At 40.4% G+C, this 17,516-nt stretch overlaps 1 protein-coding gene across 3 annotated transcripts in view; it reads left to right on the forward strand.

The window, feature by feature from the left end:
- Cntnap5 (contactin associated protein family member 5) overlaps positions 1 to 17,516 on the forward strand; it is an 897,862-nt gene that overhangs the window by 476,853 nt on the left and 403,493 nt on the right. For all 3 annotated transcript variants that reach the window (XM_035445443.1, XM_035445444.1, XM_035445445.1), the window contains exon 8: positions 783 to 1,047. In XM_035445443.1, coding sequence (XP_035301334.1) covers positions 783 to 1,047 — 265 coding nt within the window. The remainder of the gene's footprint in view (positions 1 to 782; positions 1,048 to 17,516) is intronic.

A 17,516-nucleotide genomic window follows, 5' to 3' on the forward strand; every position in this document is an offset into this window, starting at 1 on the left:
TAATACACTCTTAATATTTCCAAGGTTCAACCCTCTCCTGCAGTTTCTACCCCATGTAACTGCAAATATTTTTACTAAATTTGAAATGTAGTTAACATCACTTTAATGTTGTTCTCTGTACCTGACTTCTGTCCATGGGATTTACTATCCCTTCAAGCTTCTGCCTTTTCTCTGTTCTTCCCCAGTAATTACATATTGCTGATTTTCCCAAGGTTTTTTAATGAACTCTTTGCAGAAAGTTACACTCAAAGCACATTCCTCCTTCTCCTTGCCCACCCCACTTTCATGAAAACTTCATTTGCTTAGAAAACCTTTTCATGTCTCTTTTTCTTTCATGCCATTTTTTCCTTGGGAGCCAGGATCAATTTCCCTTCAATTACATTCCTCTTTGTAACAGTATTTTCCTATGTGTATTGCTTTCAATGCTACTCCAGAGGTTGTCACATGGTGGACTCACCATATAACTGGCTTTTCTTGGAGTGTTAATGTAATTGTGTTTACTATTATGTTTTGGTTCCCTAGTAGATGCTGATTCCTTCCCTTCCCTCTCCCTGGAATCTCAGAATGCATTTACAGATAGCACTGAGATTTTAAAACATGAACAGGAAGCAGTTTTTTGAGCCTGTCTGAGCAAACATAACATATTTTTTTCCTCTAAGATCATGAAGCTGAATGTGGAGTGATCCTGAAATTAAGGTCATTGCTGGGTGGTTGTTTATACCGACTGTCAGATTGCAGAATAAAAGATGGCTTTTATATGTTTGCTTTTTATTGTTTTTCAGGGCAATGTCACTTTTTCCTGCTCAGAACCACAAATAGTCCCCATCACATTTGTCAACTCCAGAAGCAGTTATTTGCTGCTGCCCGGCACCCCCCAGATTGATGGACTGTCAGTGAGTTTCCAGTTTCGAACATGGAACAGGGATGGTCTGCTTCTGTCCACAGAGCTGTCTGAAGGCTCAGGGACCCTGATGCTCATGCTGGAGGGTGGGGCTCTGAGGCTCCTGATTAAGAAAGTGGCAGGACAAGGAATTGAAATCCTTACAGGTACAGTCATTGCAGACTTCCTTATAATCACCTCTCCCCCCTTCCCTTCTTTATATTTCTTACTTTCTATTTTCCTCCTCTCCTCCCCTCCCTTTCCCTTACTGCTTCACTTTCCCCCTCCTCTCCTCCATTCTTCTTTCATTCATTTATAATGGTTTCTTCTTCACCTAAGTTAACCAAGTTGAATTTCCGCCTAAAGCATACCAAATCATACTTAGGGATGAAGGATGTCCCAGTGGTGGCAAGTTTACTATAAATGTGAAGGGGATGGCTCTACCTCACAAACAGAAACAGTCTGAATTAACCTTGTGCACTTCAACAAATCTTTAAATTGTGTCTCTATAGGATCATATGAAAAGTGGTAGCTAGATTTCCCATCCAGGAGTATTTAGCACACTCTATACCATCTGTGGAGTGGTCTGCTCAGTCTTGTAAAGAGATCGCTCACGTTGTATATCATCTTTATAATGGCCACTCCAGGAAAGACTGTTTTTGAAAATTTACACATTAGCAAATGAAGCATTCCAAAAACTGTGTCCAGAATCATAAGTTTCAAAATGACAGAGCTAAGGTTTTGTTTAGAATTTGTCTGGCTTCCATGTCATATTTCTACAAGATCTTGGGGGACTTTTCTTTTACAGTTTCCAGTTCTATTTTATATTAATTAGTGAGCTTTAACAGTTGTATATTTTAAATATATTAAATATATACTGTTATGTGTGGCCTCAGGATGTGATAAACTTTTCTAAATGATCATAACTCAGATAAAGTCTGGGAAACAGAGTTGTGTGTGTGTGTGTGTGTGTGTGTGTGTGTGTGTGTGTGTGTGTGTGTGTGTGTTTGTGTTTGTGTTTTTGTATGTATGTGTGTGTTGCATGTTGTATATACCTAATTTGTATGGATATATGCACCCTGATTCAAAAGAGGACATTTTAGATGGGGGTACAGGTAGTTGTGAGTTTATCCAGCATGGTCCCTCGGGAAGAACAGCAAGTGTTGTCATTCACAAAGCTGCCTCTCTATCTTCCAAGCTGAGTTTCTTAAACATGGAAGAATATAACCTTGTCCCTCTTTCTCCATTGGCTTCTGAATATCTCCTGGTCATAAAGTGACACTGTGTTTTCTTACATAGCAAGTACTGAATAAGGCTGGACAATTTTATGATGCTGGGACTGAGGCATCTGGATCAGTCAACAGACCCTGTGAGAAATCTGAACATAAATAATGCAAGCCAAATCTTTCATTGCAGTGCTGTGAGCAATCATGGACCACAGAATTCAATAAAATGCATTATTCTCTGTTTAGATTACTTTCTTTTTGCATGGGCCTATGAATGTTATTACTCAAATAGACTAGATAATATCAGGTTAAATATTAAAGAATATGATATAACAGTTACAGTCTGGACAGGCCATGGGGAAGCCTCAGATGTATATGTACGGTGAGGCAGTGCACACAAGGAGGTCACCGGAGGTCATTTCATGTCATGCTCTAGAACTCTCCACCTTATTCTCTTGGAACAGGGTTTCTCACAGCATCTTGAAGACAGAAGAATTTATTTCAGCTCATAATTTGAGGGCACCATCCTGGTGGCAGGAGCTTGAGTCAGCTGGTCGGGCACATTGAATCTTAAGTCCAGAAACAAAGAGAGATGAATTTTTAGCTCACTTCCATATTTTTTAATCAGTCCAAAACTCCAGCCAATAGAGTGGTGCCAGCCACATTGAGGGTGTGTCTTCCCATCTCAACTAACACAGTTGTAGAAACTCGCTCATGGACATGCCCCGAGTTGATTCCAGATCCTGTCAAATTATCAGTCATAATTACAGTAACGACACCCAAAATAGAAGCTACGATCTTTTTGTAACCTAATCTTGGATATGGAAACCTATCATTTCTGCCATATCCTATTCATTATATGCCAAGGAATAAGGCCAGTTCATGCTTCAGTGTATTAATTCCCCTGCAGAGATGGCTGGGTCAGAAGAGTGTTTATATCTGAAACACAGGGACCTGACATTGATCCCAAGATGCCATAAAAAGCTACCATGGTGGCATGTGCTTGTAATCCCATCCTGCAGTGGTTGGGGACAGGTGGATCCCTGCACCTTGCTGGCCAGCTAGTCTAGCTTAATCCATGAGTGCCAGGCCAATGAGGAATCTTGTCTCAAAGGAGATAGAATGTGTGCCTTAGGGTGACACCTAAGGCTGGATTTCATGTGTGTGCTCATACAAGCATGTGTACCCTTCCCTCACACAAACACACACGGACAATCATAAAAATCAGTTTCTAAGATTATGACAGCCATTAATGAGAAAAGTGTACCTGAAGCACTTATCAAAGTGTCAAGAAGCTGATCAATAAATGCCCATTCTCTCCTTACTGAGTGAGGAGCCTCATCCTATTGAGTTGTAAAAGCTGTGAGTGAATCTGCAGTCAGAGGACTTTTCTAACATTTATTAGATTCCACCTAATAGAGGTGAGGTATTCACTTTGAATGATAATATTTTTTCATGTTCATAGCTTTAAAATTTACACCACAACCCCTCTTATTTGGAGAATAAGAATGTGAGCTAGCACTGACCTGTCTCTTGCTAATTGGAATGATGTTGAAGCACAGAGATTTGTAGGCCTTGGTTCACAAACGCAGTTTCACTGTGGTACAGGCCCTGGCGGTGAGTCCTCTAAAGGACCAGGAATGCTTGTACTATTAAGCATATGTTACTGAATTAACATTCACTTTAGGCTGAGAGAGAGGCCAGTAAGAGTTGCTGTCTTACCCAGCTGTAATGGAGAAAGAGGAATTGTATCATTTCAGAAATATATCTTAAGTGCTGGACCAAGTGAATTTTAAATGAGTAGCTTAACATGTGAAGTTCGTATCAGAAGACGAGCCTATAATTCTCTCCCCAAGAGGATTTTCCAACACTTGGCAAAGTTTGAATCTCTCAATATGTTTTTTTAAATGGACTAAGAATTTATTTGTTCTCATGTTTTTCTATATGTGAAAGGACTAAAAATGCCAAAACAAGCACTATAGAGTTTTGTTGCCTTAAATATCTAAACAAACTTACTTTGCAAATAATTGAAATCTCACTGGCTTCAGGAGAAAGGAAAATAATACATAAGTAAATGGCAATTGTCTCAGTAACCTTTCTCTCTCTGTGTGTGTACATATGTATGTATATGTACACATTTGTATATTCAAATGTTACATGTGCCTTTATACTACACAGAAGTGAGGGAAATGCAGTCCACTTGCTATACTATTGCTTTCTTCCTTCAAGACAGGATCTCTCACTAAACCTGGATTTAAGCTGACATCCACCAGGATCCTTTCATAGAGTTAGGGTTACAGAGTCCCATATGACCACGCCTGGCTGTGTTGTGCAGAAGGTACAATACTAGGTCCCCATGATGTTCAACTTTCTTATCTAAAGAACCATCTCTTCTGAAAGCCATAAAAGCTTTCAGGATGTGCCTTGGAAATCAGAATGTGACACTATTTATGAAATAGTTCATGGTATCCAAAACCACTATGACTAGGTCAGGGTTTCTTGTGTCTTTCTCTCTGAGAGGGAAGTTGACTCTTATGGGAAGGACAGCTCAGAGCTCTCTACTACCTTTCTACTTACAATTTTTCCTACAAGGGCACTGCAATTCCAGGGTGTTTGTGATCATTTACACTAAAAGTGAGAGAAAGGCTTGCAAAGTAAATAAACTCCCCACATAGAAAGAAAGAATATTAATCCCATTGCTTTGGAGGATGGAATCTGAGAAAGAGTATAATGCCTGCTTTGCATTAGTTTCTTTGTCTCTTCTTGACATAGCCATATATGTGAATATAAAGAGAGATAAAGGACCCCATTTCTCTTAAGGAGTTGATGCTAGATCCAGTGAGTATTACACAGGCCCTTATGATCAGGCTAGATCTTATCACAGGAATCCATAGTGAACAAATCTCATCGAACTTCATGGTAGGGTAATTTTAAGACTTGAACACCTAGAAGAAAATTTTATGAATTAGATTTTGAACTCAAGAAACCAAAATGGCATTCACCCCAAGGCCTTCCATTTAGATTGCAATATGTCATTTTTGATGATTTCTCTGACAATACTGGACAGGTTTGGCCTATTTTTTTTTCTCAAGAACTTGTAGAAAGAGCTACAAGGAGTTTTAGGGATCAGACTGTCCTCTCTCTGGGTCACACTTTCCTTCCTGTTGCTGTGATAAAATACCCCAATAAAAGCAGCATAGGGAAAAATTCTTCTTTTGACTCACAGTTTCAGGTTGAAGTCCTTCATTGTGGAGAGGCATGGTGGCAAGGGCTTGATGGAGTTGGTCACATTGCACTCAGTGTCAGGAAACAGGGAGAGGAGTGCTTGCTTGTGGTTAGGTCACTTTCTCTTTTATACAGTGCAAGATCCCAACCTAAGGAATGATGCCACCCACAGTGGGAGGATCTTCCCACCTAATCAAGATAACCAGCCACAGACATACACAAAGGATAACCTAGTCAAGATATCCCTCACAGGTGTGCCTAGAAGCTTGCCTCAGAAGTGATTCTAGATCCTATAAAGCTGACAGTTAATACCATACACTCATCCTTGACAAAAGAAAACAAGGAAATCAGATAGAACAAGGACACTTTTTGACTTGAATTACCAAAATTCATTGTTTTTACTGTTGGTTCTTTAAATAACATATATAAGGAAGACCCTGATTGATGTGAAAGCTCTATGGACAAAGTGTGATAATAAGAAACATGTTATGCAAAATCTAACAATGTATTTCTTTCCCAAACATTTTGCTCAGTGGGCTTATTCTGGAGTTAGGTAAAATTCACACAAGATGGCAGAGAAATATTATATATATATATATATATATTATATATATATATATATATATATAGTCTACATTAACTGAGTTTGCTATTCAGTGTCATATATACACAGATTAATAATCAATACAGATTCAATGAGAATTTTGTACATGACATTTGTTACTTCAGATGTCATATATGTGGTATATGCATGTGTGTGTGGTGTGTCATGGGTGGACATTAAGTGTCTTCTTCTATTGCCCTTCACCATAGCTTCTTGAGGCAGGAGCAATTTACCCTGGGGCTCACTGAATTGGCTCGACTGGCTAGCCAGGGAGCCTCCAGGACCCACTTGTCTCCCTACCCCAGTGCTGGTGTTACAGGCCTGGGCTGCCAAGCTCAGATTTTATGTGTGTTTTGGAACTCTGAACTCAAGTCCTCATGGGTGAACATCAGGCATTTTTCCCACTATTCCATCAATAGGCCATTGTAGATACCTTTTATTCCTAAAGATGGTATAGTGGGATTATCATCTCTGATGAGAACTAAGATAACATGACATCTACCTCAGGAAAGACAAATCCTCTTTCATGCACTTTGTCCCATACTACAAAGCTCTTTTTATTACAGACCCCTGTATCTCTGGCTTTGTTCTGAGACAGAAGCAACATAGGCTTAGAGAACACATTCATAGCATTAAAGCCCAGAGGGAGCCTGACTGAGTCCTCTCAGGACTGGAAAGTCCATTTAGGCAAAGATATATGAATAAAAGACACATGGGCTTCTTACTTTCGGTATTCCTGACTCACTGTCTTCTACTCCTCCCCACAGACTGCCATGCACTGTGGAGACTTAGGGCCATGTGGCCCTGAGATCTCAGCACATTTTCTCCTCCAATCATATATCATTGTTCTTTGTTTGTTTTTCTTTTTTTCTTATCCCTCCTCTTTCCTTCCCTCCTCTCCTTTCTACTCCTTTACCCTTCCTTTCTCTCCTTCCACCTTTCCCATCTTTAGTCCTTTCTTTTCCCTCCTATCTCTTTTCCCCTTTCTTTCCTTTGTCCTTCCTTCCTTCCTCCCTCCCTCTTTCTCCCCCTCTCACTCTCTTTCTTTCTTTCTTTCCTTCTTTCTTTCTTTCTTTCTGTTTTTCAATATGGGACCTTCTACATAGCTCAGGTCATCTTGAATTCTAAATCTTTTTTCATCATTCTGAGTGCTGGTGCTACAGGGGTGAAGTGTCATGATAGCCTCACATTCTAACATTTTAGTGTGTGTGTGTGTGTGTGTGTGTGTGTGTGTGTGTGTGTGTGTGTGATGTGTGATTCTTGTCTTTGTATATTCATGTGGGGACTTCAGGCAATTATGTACCATAGTGTATGTATGGGATTCAGAGGAATGTGTTGGGTTTCAGTCATTGCTTCCACCTTGTTTGAGACAGGATCTTCTTGTTTTCTGTAGTGTATGCAAGTCTCTCTGGTACACAAGCTTCGAGGAATTTTCTCATTCTCCCCTTCATATTTGTTATTGGAGTGCCACCACATCTGGATTTATAAGTCCACTGGAGACCTGAAATCTGGATCTCATACATGCATGGCATTTTACCATTTGCGCCATTTCTTCAGATCCATACTATATTTTTAAGGATATTTTAAAAGTTCTAAAAAAAGATGTTTAGAGTAGAAGCTAGTATTGTCCAATACTATCTGAGTACTAGAATAACAGGATATTCCATAAAAGCAAGAGAAAGCCCTTGATTCATTTTATAAACAAGGCTTGAGGGGAAAGTTTTGAATGTCATATAAAACATTAAATAATATAAAAGGAAAAATATTACTGCTGTGATTACCTTCAAATACATGAACAGTTCATGTGATTTTTTTTTTTTTGCTTTTCTTATGGGAAAGCTCAAGGCAGTAAGAATAGGACAAAAAAGAAGTATGGTACCTCAGTCTTAGAAGTACTTTTTATTGTAGTGCTACCCTACACACTGAAGACAGAGTCAGAGTCAGGAGCTAGATCTCAACCCTTTGTGGTCAGGACGCTGCTGAGCTCTGCTTGGAAACTCAAAGCCAAGGAAGTCCAATTCTGTAAACACCTTTGTCACCTAAAGGAAAGGATATTCTAGAATTATGGCCACTTCATCTAACCTCTTCTACAGGCCCTCAAAGAGAAAAGCGAGTCAACTCTGTCCCTTGGTATTTTTAAGAAGTTCAGAAAGCCAAGAGTTTTCTTTGGAAGATGTATGATATGACTTGATGAAAAGTGTACAGTGCCAACTCCCTAAAAATGTATGGAAGCTCTCATCTGTAAGCATGGTTGTCCATGAAGTCCATCTTCAAGATCCTGATTATAGCTCAGTCTTATTTTCTGCCTACATAAGATGGCATCCTTCAACTCTACTGCATTAGCACAGTTTGCATATTCTCCATGTTCCAAAAGTCCTCTGCCAAAATAGGCACGGTAACTACATAACAAATTAATGGAGTAGACCTCACAAATATTTTTAAAAATATGAATTTTAAAAGGAAAGGAGCTAGTACGGATTTCAATAAACATTTTTAGAATAATTGTATGCTATAGAATATGTCAATTTTGGGAGCCCATTTCACATAGAGGGATACTCCCTCATCCTAGACACAAGGGGAAGGACCTAGGCCCTATCCCAAAGGATATAACAGATTCTGAAGACCACCCCCAAGGCCTTGCTCTCCTTGTGGAGCAGAAATGGTATGTCATAGGTAGGGTGTTAGTGGGGGGTAAGGAAGGAGGAGAGGGAGAGGGAGCTAGGATTGACATGTAAAACAATCTTGTTTCTAATTTAAATAAAACATGGAGAAAAAAAACAGAATATGTTAAAACTAAGAAGGAGATGTCCTCAGTGGAAGCATCAAGGAAATGCAAGCCACTGAAGCTAAAAGGCAGTGAGATGGCTGTGATACAGTATGGAAGTTTTCTCCATGATTAATACTAGTGGCTAGATAGTTATAGTCTATAGCCTTGCAATTAACATTGGCTACCCTAATACTGCTCCTTTATGTAGGCCCCTTTAATTAGCCTCCATCTGCACATCAAGTAAACAGGACAAGTCGAGGAACCTCATTCTCAGCTTCAATTAAATTATCACTAATGGCTTGGTGTTTTAGCTAAAATCACATTGATAAGAAAGTCCCATTAATAAGGGCAAACAAACACAGAACCAAGTGCCATATCGGTCACAGCAAGCTATCTGACCCAACACAAAGCCTCAGGAGACAGAACTGTGAAGAGACATTCCACAGGAGAAGAAATTGAGCAAAGTAGTTACTAGACTCTCACGATATCTAGTTTCATATCTGTTGCTGTGATAAAACACTCTGACCAAAAGCAATGTAGGGGAGAAAAGAGATATTTTAGCTTGTAAATCATACAGCCCTTCTTTGAGTGAATTTAAGTCAAGAACTCAAACAGGAACCTGAAGGAAAAACCATGGAATATTGTTGCTGTCCTGCTCACTATCAGAACCACACGAAGGACATAAGTCCAGTGAATGTAACCTTCTACAGTGAACTGGATATACCTGTGTCCATCAACAAATAAGACATTTCTCACAAACATTCATGAAAGCCAGCATGATCGTCGAAATCCTTCAAAGGAGACTCCCTTCTTAGATGACTCTGGACTGTGTCAAGTTGACAGCTAAAGCTGCTTAGGATACAAGCCATCAAGCCCAAGTTGCAAATATTTGCCAGCCTAGTGATCTCTGGCATATTTGTAACCTTGTCAGGCTTCAGACCTGGAAATGACAAAGTTGAATTTCTTAATTCACTTCTGTTTCTCCATGTTTACTCCAGCAGGGATCTCAGGGAGTTAGATTATTACCATTATTATTAAAGCACATGTCATCACTTCCCTTCCAGTTTCTGAGTTTCCACTTTGGTAATTCCTTTGTAGAATTCAGTTTGCTTCTTTTTAAATTAAGCTTTAGTATCCTGTCTTCTGGACAGATGTCAAGATGGAGGCTGGATGTCAGTTGAATTCCCCAAGAGATGTTAAGTATCATTTGAGGTGAGGTATAGAGGCACAAGTTACAGGAAGGCACACAACAGACATGATATGAGAGGGAAGGAAAACCTTCTATTTCTTCTGTAGAATGAATGGAATCTGATCAAACAATTAATGAGGAGAAACATGTTCCAATCAGAAAAAAAGACTTGGGACAAAACAAAACAAACAAACATACCCAAAAAAAGCCAGCCATTTATGATTCCATGAGAACTCAAGATACCAAGAGCGCAAACCTCAGAACAAAACTGGTACAGAGGAAGCAGGACTGATTAGGGATGGAGTGTGTCATCTTGGGGAATGGGAATGGTCTCGGATTTGAATGTAACTTTAGCATGCAGCAGTTATAACTGGACATTCATGTCCGTACTAGAAAAACTGCACTATCACATTCAACCTCAGTTTTTCTGTCAGACAATAATGATGACAACACCAGACAGCCACCCTTTCATACACTAACCAAAGGTTTCCAGATCCATGGTGTCTTGAATCATGAGCCAGGTTTACACAATTAGGAAAGTTTGAGCCTGTCATTTTTGGGCAATGCAGTGAGAGGGCCTGCTGCTGACATTTGGCAGCAGAGTTTCAGCTGCTTGCATACTCCATCAATCAAGGAGCATTTGGAGAGGGCAGGATGTGACCCTGTGTATGCCAGGGGAGACACAGAAACATGACTCACTCTCTGACCCCCAGCTACTTTTCATTCCACTGGGGACCAGAGACTTACACAGACAAATTGTTAATTAAGAATACAAGGCCATAAGTAACATGACCCAAATGAATGGATCAGACAGTGGATGCTAGAGACATTTATAAGAAATGGCTGAGGATCAGTGTATTCAAGAGAAACCTGTTGTTTTGTTTGTCTGTATTATGGTATTTTCACTAACTGTTTATTAGCTTGTCATGAGGGTTCCATTATAACATTTTCATATGTGCATGTAGGTATTTTATGTTGTCTACCCTACTGTCCTATTTTGTCACTCCCACTCCCACTGGATCAGTTCCTCTTCCCAAGTCATCCCCCTATACTTTCATGTCTTCTTTATGCATGGACCAATAAGCTTAATGAGGATTGCTTACTGGAGCATTATGAGGGGCCATTTACATGTTACTATGCCATTATTATTACATTTACCAGTTACTATACCATTGAAAATATAGTCTCCTCCCCTCTGCTGCTATTGCTAACTGCCTAGATGCCCCTCCCAGCTTCATGATGGAGTGTTGGTGGGCTCAATCTTGCACAGGTCTTGTGCAGTTCGACATGTTTGTTATAGTATTGAACTCTCAGCAGCTATGAGTACCTGCACATATTTTATTTATTAAAGTTAATCAATTTGATAAGAAAATCCTATTGATGATGGCAAATAAACACAGAGCCAAGCATCTTTACTGTCACAGCAAGCTGCGTGATTGAACACAAAGTTCAAGATTCAATAGATAGAACTGTGAACAGACACTCCACACTATTACAAGTTGTAAGACAAGCAAGATGCTTCCTTCTCTTCCTCCACAATATACCTTAGGGGCACATGCACAGACATCATAACAAGCTTCTTCCTTGGCTAGGTGTGATAACCTATGTCAGTAATCCCAGCACTGAGAGGCAGACATAGGAAGATCATGAGTTTGAGGTTGACATGGGCACAAATACAACCTTGTCTAAAAATCAAGGGCTGGAATATAGCTTAGTGGCTTCAGACTGGATTTTCTTGTTAGATACAGGTTCAGGGAAAGGAACTATTTCAAAGATTAAGGTGAAGGGTGGATGAGAAAGTATCTGATCCTCACTTCTGGTTTCCGCATGAACATGCACACTTTTGTACACACCCTCACATGTGCACAAAAACACATGCATACAAAAATGTGGAGGAGAAAATGACCAATCAATGAATGTGATAGTGCAGTCTACTATATACAAGGAAGAGCTGTTAGCATTTGATAATGGATAGACAAATAGTGTCCAAGAAAAGGATGGCTCAGGCAATAGAGTATAATACTCCTGGTAGTTACAATATGTTCTTTTACTATGTGAATGGCATTTTAAGATTGTCTTATTCATTTATTTCTTTCTATATTTCCTTCATGGTTCTCACATAAATTTAAAGTATTTTTGAAGTGGTACTTAAGAGTAGATATTATGATGTTCTGTAAAAAGAGCTGAATTGAGTTTTCTGAGGACTAGGAAGCATCAACTTCAAGTCATGCCAGTCTATTGAGTATATTTTACAGGGGAAGAAGTAGATTTAGAAAGATATAAAAATGTGTCTAACTTCCTAGAAATTATAAATGTTAGAGTTTTAACTAAAGGGTAATGGGTCGAAAAAAAACTGCACCAGATTCATCAGGGTTGACGATGGAAGGCTCAAGATCTGTATTCCAGCCTGGGCTATGTTCCTCTTGCCTGTGTATGACTGATAACTTTGTCTAATCACATCTGATCCTGATATACCAAGACATTCATACCCTAAGCACAAATGACTGCTTTTTCTTCTTCATAGCATCATGAGGACTAGAGAGATGCTCCATTCAGTAAAGCACATGAACCACCCTCAAAAATGTAGATATAGCTGGGCATGGTGGCATATGCCCTTTTTCCCAGGGCAGAGACAGGCAGATCTCTGTGTTTGAGACCAGCCTGGTCTACAAAGAAAGTTCCAGGACAGCTTGATGGCCAGCCATCTGAGCCCACTTAGCCTAATGCCATTGGGAGACCTTATCTCAAAACTCAAGGTGGAAGGACTGGAGATAGGAAGGCTCAGTAATTAAGAGCTACTAATTACTTGCTAGTAACTACTCTTGCAGAGACCCAATTTCAAATCTCCACACCCATTTTGTGACTCACAGACATCTGCAACTCCAATTCCAGAGGATCTGATACGCTCTTCGCAGGGCAATAGGCACGCATGTGGTGCACAAACACACATGTAATCAAAATATTCATACATATGAAATAAAATATTTAAAAATTAAGGTGGGAGTGGCTGAGGAAGATACTTGGGCATGATCTCTGTCTTCTAAATGCATGCACACACATGTGCAGGTTCACCCCACACATACACACAGAACACACACATGACCAAAATAGGAAATCAATATCTTAAGTTCAAGTGCTCAAATGGGAGTATAAACTAGTAAATACACTTAATCAAGTTTGCTGTGGTTCTCCAAAGGGAAGCATGTGGAATTACCATGTAACCCAGAAATGTCACCTCCAATATTAAAAGAATAGAGAACAAAGAATCATGTTAATGTATACTCTCCAATATGCATAGCATAAGTATTCACATCAATTCAAACTGAAAGCAACATAAATATCAATGTTCAATGAGTGAGTAAACACACTTTGGACTATCTACACAGTGGAATATAATTAAGCCACAAATAGGTATTTTTTGCTTTCTCAATGGGTTAACCCTATACTCTCTAAGTTAAGTAATGAAATGGAATATGTTGTATGTTCTGTTTGTGACAGGTCAGAAAAGGCAAATTCTTAGAGGCAGATGAAAGATCAATGAACAGGACTGGAAGTGGGCACAGGAGGAAACAGGAAAACAGTAGCAAAGTTATAGGTGTGCAGAATGAGAAAATACTTTAAAGTTGATTGTTTTAGTGGTTTCAGAAATCTGGACATACCAAACTCTGTTCAGCTATGAACTCTAAGCAAATAAGATACACAATATATGAATTACATTTCAATGAAGCTGTTACAAAATGAAAACAAAAGCTGACCAGGCATAGTGGTATTTGCCTGTGATTAAGGCACTGGCACTTGGGAGGCTGAAGAAGGATGATTATTAGACTCAGTCTCAAAAAAGAAAGAAAAAGGACAAAGAGACCTATAGAGTGCACAGGCAAATTCAGCAGCAGTGGTGGATTGATGGTAGAGGCAGTACTGGCATGTGTCTGAGACCTCACACTTGATTACTGGCTCTGACTCTGAGAGCATCATGACACTGGGTAGAGCCTCTGGCTTGCTGTGTCAGTGTCTCTGGCAGGAGAACAGCAAATGACTATTGTGAGCATTAGGAAGTCTCCATGTGCAGTGCAGACTTCCAGGACTGGCAATGCGTGCTCTTAACTATACTGTAATCTGTGTCTTGAAAGTTTACTCGAAAGGTTAGAAACAGTCTCTCTCCCTCTCTCCCTCCCTCCTTCTCTCTCTCTCTGTTTCTGTCTCCCCTCCCTCCCTCTATCCCTCCCTCCCTCTTTTTCTCTGTGTCTGTGTGTCTTTCTTTCTGCCTATCTCTGTCTCTTTCCATTCCCCTCCTCTCTCCTCTCTTGTTTTTCTTCATATAGAATATTCCTCTAGCCTTAAATTGGTTCCTGGGGAAACAGAGGGAGGCTCATGCTCTCTGTCTGTCTGTCTGTCTGTCTGTCTGTCTGTCTGTCTGTCTGTTCATGATATCTGTCTGTTTCTCTGACTGTACATTCTGTCTGTCTCACTCTCTGAAAACTTCCCCCCTTATATATTAATATCAAACTGAATTCTAAGGCATGGAAGAAGCAGAAAGGATGGGCGAAAGTCCAGAAATTATCTTTTTTCTCAAATGAATTTGTTTCTCCCTTTATCATCCATAATTTAAAATGCATTCTATTTTATACTTAGAAACTGAAAGTTCAATTCTTTATAGGATAATTAAGTTCAATTCAGCTCTTTTTTTTTGCTGTTGTTGTTTGGTTGGTTTCACGTTTTCATGTTATGAAGATTGAACCCAGGGCCTTTGCTTCCTGGGCAGCTGTCGAGACACTGAACTACATCCCCACCACCAAGTTTGTTTTTTAAAACATGGTTTTAGAAGACATTTGTTCATTTGTATCTCTGTGTGTATGTTCAGGCTGTGATGTAAAGGCAGAGGTCAGAGGACAGCTGGCAGGAGTAAGTTCTTGTCTTCACTTTGTGTGTTCGTGATGTTGAACTTAAGTCTTCAGGCTTATTGGTAAGAGCCTGCAATTGCTGAGTGATCTTGCTGGCCCTGATACAGTTTTCTCAACAATCAAACTTTGGAGAATATCTAGAGATGCTGTTTTTAGTCAATGTACAGAATGAAGTAGAAAATAACAACTGGATAAAAAGAAAGGCACCTTAGAGGAGGGAATGCCACCTCACTCCCTTGGAATCTAGTCCATGTTTCCCCAGTACTAGTTGGTTTCTTTTTTCTTTTCCTACCTTCTTCCTTTTTCTGACTTATACAATTAATAAGTCCTCTATGTGGCTGCATAGTCCAGTCACTGGGGATCCTTGAGCTTTTCAACATTTCTGATGACATAGAATTCTGGCTTAATTAATGTCCCATGAAGCTATGAATCTGTGCTTCCAAAACTTCCCCTGGTGATCCCTGTTCTATTAAAATGGCTGTTCTAATTCTCTAAAGAGCTGGGGTTTCCCATGGCTCAGAATGTGGGACCAGGTGACTGCATAGGAATCACAAAGGGAATCAGAGCACTTTCTGCATCAATCCCATGACCTGAATTCAAACCCCAAATCCACAGAAAAGGGAAGAACTGACTCTATGAAGTTGTCTCTGGCATTGACACATTTGCACTGTGGGACATGTGTCATCCCTATGCAGACATCATACAAACACACCCAATAACCCTAAAAACACCCTATCATCTAAAAACACCCTAAAAACAAGGAAAGTCAAGGTCTGGAGATTGGGTTTGGTGGTGTTTTCTGCAAAAGCAGGGGATTTTGAGTTTAGGTTGCCAGCATCCTCACAAAGAGTTGGGTGCAATACTAGCTGACTGTAATGTCAGCTCAGAGAAATAGAGAGAGGAGGATCCCTGGAGTGCAAGGATTAGAATATCACACCACAACACAGGTTAAATGAAAAAAATTGTGTAAAAAACAAAACAAAACAAAACAAAAAAAACAGGTGGAAAGTGTTTAGGAAGATCCCTGAACTCAAAATCTGACCTTCACATACACACACACACACACACACACACACACACACACACACACACACACCCAACAGTCAAACACAGAAAGATATAAATAATGAAATTGGAAAGGATCAAATTCACCAAAATTCACCTATGAGCATGGAAAGGAAAGCTCTGGCTCCTACAACTATACCTTAACCATCTCCCAGATGCTATATATCTGTAATGAGGCTAAATGATGGACCTGTGCTTAGAGTGAACTTCTATGGCATTTGTGGCTAGCCTTTTCCACTGTAGCCTATGCCTAGCCAAATGCTTGGTTCCTGGGTACTAACTAGACCCTGTGGGGTGAATCATGCTCCCTCTTCCAGCCCAGTCCATAGTTTGCCTTCCAAACGAACTTCATGTGTTATGGAGATATATTTAAATTATTATGCAAATGGAAGCAAAACAGACCTACAGTTGGCTTGCACCTCTAATGCTCTTGCAAAATACCAAATGTTCATCCCAAGGAATCACCTGACACAAGCTTTACCTCATTAGCACAATCCCCATGGCCAAGACCCAAATCCTAGCTTGTCTGTGACAGCCACCTGTGAGAGAAGGTTTGGCCACCAGTTGGAGAAGCCTCTGGGTCTCCCCTCCATGGGAAGCAGATGTTGAGAGAGCTGGCTGGCAGCATGGTGGGTCCCTGCCATCTGAGCTCCTGTGAGCAGATGGGGCACAGCTGCCCTGGTGAGAGCACAGCTGGGCTCCAGGCTTCATATGGAGACTGCCCTGGGCAGTTCTCTAAACAGAGATTCAAAGCTGCTCACTCTGCCCTGATGACTCAGAGTCAAGTAGGTCTCTTTAGGCCTTCTTCCCAAAAGGTTTCCAGGGAAGGCTCTAGGGGCCTCTGCCAAGTTCTATCTAGTGTTCCTCTAGAAACAGTTAGAGGTTCAGCTCCTGGTTCATCTTTTTCTGCTGATACTTTGCCTATGATCCTGTCTTTCTGCCCTTGGATAGATCTTCACTAGTGCAAAGGAGTGGGAAGCACTGTTTCTAGGCTCATATCACCCTCTGGAGAAAATGCCTCTCTAGCTTGGGTGTTCCTAAGTTGAAGACCCCTCATTGGCCCCTGTATTCTGCAGCAGGGATTTGTTATTTAATAATATCATCCCTCTTTCCTCTGTGTGGTAAGGGTGGGGAGGAAGAGGGCCAGGAAAAGGTAAATCCATGTGTTCCTGTGTGAGCTAGTGGGGCACCTGTCAGGGGTGTTGGGGCACCAGAGTGTACATGAAGAGTCAGAGGACAACCTTTGGCTCTTGGTCTTTACCTTTCTACCTTGTCTTGAGAAAGAGTTTGAGACTCAATGTGTTAGCAAGGTTAGCTGGCTAGCAAACTTTTACAGACTCTCCTGTCTCCATCCCCCATCCATCACAGGCAGACTGGGATTATCAATGCTTCTTCCACTGCTTTTAGCTTTTGTTGGGTTCTGGTGGTTTTCAGGCATGAACTGTAGGGATTCTGCCCACTGAACTATCTCCTCAACCCCATGCAAATCATGGGGGTTTTGTTGATTATTTGTTTATTTTAGTGCAAATGCCTGAATTCCCTGCACAGAGATTCTGTGGAAGTTAATTTGTGTAAAATATTCTACAGAAGCCTGTTTTGAAAGCTCTTGCTGGAACCTCTTCTTAGCCTGGGACCCAAGCAAGGCCTTGGGGAACTTGG

The sequence above is a fragment of the Cricetulus griseus genome, chromosome 5 (assembly GCF_003668045.3).
Source record: "Cricetulus griseus strain 17A/GY chromosome 5, alternate assembly CriGri-PICRH-1.0, whole genome shotgun sequence".
NCBI classification, from domain to species: Eukaryota; Metazoa; Chordata; class Mammalia; order Rodentia; family Cricetidae; genus Cricetulus; species Cricetulus griseus.